This window comes from Apaloderma vittatum, unplaced genomic scaffold (genome assembly GCF_000703405.1).
Source record: "Apaloderma vittatum isolate BGI_N311 unplaced genomic scaffold, ASM70340v1 scaffold12996, whole genome shotgun sequence".
In the NCBI taxonomy this organism is placed as follows: domain Eukaryota; kingdom Metazoa; phylum Chordata; class Aves; order Trogoniformes; family Trogonidae; genus Apaloderma; species Apaloderma vittatum.
In genome coordinates, this window is record NW_009720104.1 from 1,796 (window position 1) to 6,059 (window position 4,264).

General features: G+C 48.7%; 1 protein-coding gene across 1 annotated transcript in view; it reads left to right on the top strand.

The window, feature by feature from the left end:
• Nucleotides 1–3: 3 nt before the first annotated feature.
• Nucleotides 4–4,264, top strand: part of PIGQ (phosphatidylinositol glycan anchor biosynthesis, class Q) — a gene marked incomplete at its 5' end in the record, with an annotated part of 27,454 nt that continues 23,193 nt past the window's right edge. Inside the window, one exon of the mRNA XM_009870899.1 lies at nucleotides 4–665. Within this exon, the coding sequence (XP_009869201.1) occupies nucleotides 4–665 (662 nt within the window). The remainder of the gene's footprint in view (nucleotides 666–4,264) is intronic.

Genomic DNA, 4,264 nt, shown 5'->3' on the forward strand with positions numbered 1-4,264 from the left:
AAGGTCTTCTTTCCAACATGCTGCTCTTCGGCAGAAAGTGGCATTTTGATTGGCCGCTGGATCACCGAGCAGAACTCTGCTGTTATCCTTGCCGTGGTCCATTTCCCGTTTATTCCTGTCCAGGTGAAGCAGTATCTCAGTGAAGTCCAACGGGTGACTAAAGTCAGTGTTTCCGTGCTCGGCTCCTGGAGCAACAGCAAACAGGAGAAAGAAGAGAGTCTGAGTGAGTTCTTGGAAGACCTTGGGACAATATTCTGCCATGAGCCATGGCTTCAAATAAGTAAAGAGGGAGACAGCAAATTCTGGAGCTGTTCTACCCTTCAGAAACACTCTAACAACCTTAAGGAGGAAGAAATCATCTTAGTATACTATGACCAGCGCAAAGTCATGCTTTCCCATCTCCATCCTCCTTTGGACACAGCTACCTCCGCTGAGCACAAGGTAGACGATGCCTCAAAGCTCTCTGCCATCTTTGACACAGTTGCGAGGAGTAAAATCCTCTTCATGACGGACAGGTATGATGACGGGCCCATCAAACTGACCCACTGGCAGTCAGATGGCATTGAAGCCAGCATCATCGTGGAGCTGATGAAGCAGGCCTCCGTGCCTGCGTGCATGCTTCTGACATTCCTGCTTTCCCTCATCTCTGGGATCTGCAGGAGCAGGTAAGTGATGCGACGTTGGCCAGCTTAACGTTTTACTTCGAAATGTAATTCCTCTTTAGGCATTTGTGAGGTTCCTGCTCGGACTCAGTAAGAAATATGGTTGAAACAAACTCGTTCTCTTGGAAATAGGCTGTTGCGGAGTCGCAATTAAAGTTTGAGGAGCTCCAGTGAAAACACAAATCTCCCACAAATGTGGTAGAGCTGTTCAGGAAGCTGAGAGGTTTTCTGGGGAGACACTGATCTCCTCACCGTTTGCGGCAGGGCTGGCTCAGCCCTGCTTCAGTTTCACCACAGCTGTAACGCTGGGTTTCCAGCTATTCTGTGGCTGACAGAATGGTGTGAGGCTCTCCTGCAGTGAACAGCTGGGACTCTCTACCCTGTGTTTGCTCTGAATCCCTGCATGGCTGTGAAACATCAGCAAATAGCGTGTCTAAACCCATCGCCTCTCCAACAGATGGTGGTGCTGCAATCATGGCACCTTAGAGCAAGTTACAAGGAGTGGTCTACAGGAATCCATGGTGAAATCCTGTTGTCGCAACCGTGAAACTCAATAGGATGCTTCAAATGGCAAGTGCTTGTGCTAAAGAGAGAGATTCTGAGCAGATTTGAAGGGGGGAAGTTTCGACGTATAAAGCTTCATAACACATGGTCAGCCTGCCTAGAGAGGTGGTGCCAGAGAGGTTTCAAACTGCAAGGGGACACTTTAATTGAATAAATTTGGATAACGGCTAGTACTGTATTCATGGACAAATCTTCCCAAGTAGAGCCTAATGGTATGGGGAACGGAGTCTTGTAACAGGTTTCCAGTTGCGTGATGCTGTCTTGAAAAAGTTAGGGTGGAACTCTTCATATGCGAGGATTTTCCAAACAGTTGGGTTGCACGTTTTGGTGCCCAAAGGGAAAACTGTCTGGTTTTGGCCTATACTGTCAGAAGAGATTTAGGGTCAAACCTAAATCTGATATGATCAGGGACCGCTGGTTCCTGGAACTGCTCTTAGACACTGGCCATGCATTAATGGTTGTTAATGGTGACTGAGTGAGAACTTTGGGGTTGGGTAGGAGATTGGGAGTCAGCCCCAGAGGTCTCTTTTCTGGCTGTCCATGGGCTGTGTATGACTACCAGCCAACAGGATGATCATTTTCTGTGTGGGCAGAATTGCCCACTTTGATCAATGCTAGGACTGAGACCAGGCTTAGAGTCAAGTTAAGCCCCAGCCTCACAGGTCTCCAGAAGGCCACGGTCTAAGCATAACCTGGGAGCTCGAGCTCTGGCATGTTGGGTGCAGATAGCTGCCACCTGGCTTGTTGGGAGCTGTTCTGGTTTCAGCTTTTCCTGAGCCCAGCACGGGCGTTTTGGGCCTGAGAGGCAGCCAGGTAAGCAGCCAGCTGTACCTACGAGCTGGTCGAATGTGAGGCTCGCTGTGCATAAACCTAAGGTGAACTTGTTCCTAACTTTGGGAGGTAGATGCAGGTTTCTTTCTTATTCACCCATAGTATCAGCGTTGTAATTACTTCTCTTAGGGTTGGCTTAAAACATTGGTCTTGGAGAACAGAGATTAGTTCCTGGCTCTATGTAACAAACCTCCTGCTTGCTTTTCTAAGTCATTTAATGTAATTTGGTTTAATTTAGGATGTGATGTGTTGAAGATGTCACCTGCAGGTGTCCTTCCACTCGCTTCCTCCCTGTACTGGGACAGGATGGTCACACAAAACCAGATCTACCTGGTTTGTGCTCCTCCTGGTCGCAGGACTTCTTTCTTTCCTGGATTTTTGTGATCACAGAATCAGAGAATTGTTGAGGCTGGAGAAGACCTCGGAGATCAGCAAGTCCAGCCTATGACCCAACACCACCACGTCAGCTAGACCATGGCACTAAGTGCCACATCCAGCCTCTCCTTAAACACCTCCAGGTTTGGTGACTCCACCACTTCCCTGGGCAGAGCATCCCAGTGCCTGATGTTGAGCGATAAGTCACCTTTGAAAAGCAGCAGAAGGAAATCAGTGATGCCCTCCCGCTGTGGAGGCTTGAGGCTTTTTTTGATATGGCACTTGTGTATTTGAGCGGGGGAAGCAAGGCAGCAGCATTAGAAATCTCAGGAAGCGAGTGCTGCCATCCATCCGCTTCCCCAGTCCTCCCAAGTCTTGCGTAGCTGAAATTCAGGCATTTCTTCAGCACCACCTTGTGCTGAGGGGTGGCCATTGCAATCCCCTCTTCAGGGGAGCTTGGGTGAAGGATTTCCAATGCGCTGAAGGTCTCTTGGGTGCTGCTGGGGGACATCAGGATGACTTAGTGTCGAGGTGGTAAAGTCTGTGTGCTCCTTTTAAAAAAAGGCTCTTTATAAGCACCATGACCTCTGATTCCTCATCCAGAGGGGAGGAACTGTTCCTGCAGTTTCTAGCAAGGGGCAAAAAAGACAGGAGGAGTTTCTGGTTAATGGAGTTTTAATATTTGCTTGTGATCCAGGTTGGGAAAGCTTGTTTTTCTTCTCATATCTGAAAAATCCACTTTCACTTTTGGGGGGGGGGAATTAAGTGGAAAATCAAGATTCACTCATTCAGACTGTGTTAATTTATCGCTAAAGTTCCTTCTATTTGGAAGCACCTTAAGGATCTCCTGCTGCTTAAATAATGCAATGACAGAACCTCACTGTTTTTTTGCATGTGGTTTTTTTTTTATTATTCTATTTGTTTGGTTTTCCATTGCACTTCTGAAAATCATTCTGTATCCTGTGTGGTAAACAAGTGGGAGCGTTTATGGCAGCGCACAGTCGATAAACACAGGGGTGGGAGACCACACGAGCGACGTTTTTGGCTTTCCTCCTCAGTACTCCTGGAGATGAGGGTTCCCATAACATGTCTCGCAGCCATTACACTGAGATTTTGCAGCGTGTTTGTATTTTTATATTTAAGTAAGCACACATACGTATTGACTCTCCAAAGGAAGTATGTAAGTGGAATAGAGTTGTGACGGGAGGTAAAGAGAAGAGAGAGTCAGTGGTAGCACAGACCTGACGTGGTTTTGGGGACCGTCCTCTTCAATCAAGGAGATGCATTTACCCAGGTGCCTGTGTTTGGGGGGTGCTCCCCTCAAAGATGAGGCCACTTTAGAAATCGCCCGTGCTTGGGCAAAGAAATTCCTCGGGCAGAAGAGAGCAGCAGCCCGACGTTTCCTTTGACCAGGGGGTGTCTGCTCGGTGGGTGACCCTGAAAGCCAACCACCCCTCACTTGGCAAGCTGTGGAGCCTTGCTGAGAGAAGATGGGGAGATCGTCAGCTCGGCGGCTGTTTCACATTGGGCCCCCGAGCCGTTGCTTTCTACTTGACCTGAGCAGGTCTGGCAGCTGCTGGTTTGACCGGTAATTTTTCACCTTCAGCCATCTGTACATAACCACGCAGGTAGAGCGCTTCTCCTTTCCCCTTCTTGGCATTTCAACTGCGATTCTCCGCTCCAGCGAAGGTTTGCCACATCAGAATTTGCAACCACCGGGCTAGGATTTAATTGGAAGCGAAAAGTCATCTGCACGTGTGCCTCGGTGCATCTGCAAACCTGGGGCTTTGAAATCGGTGGCTGATGCCGTCGCCCCCCCCGTCTCCCTTCCC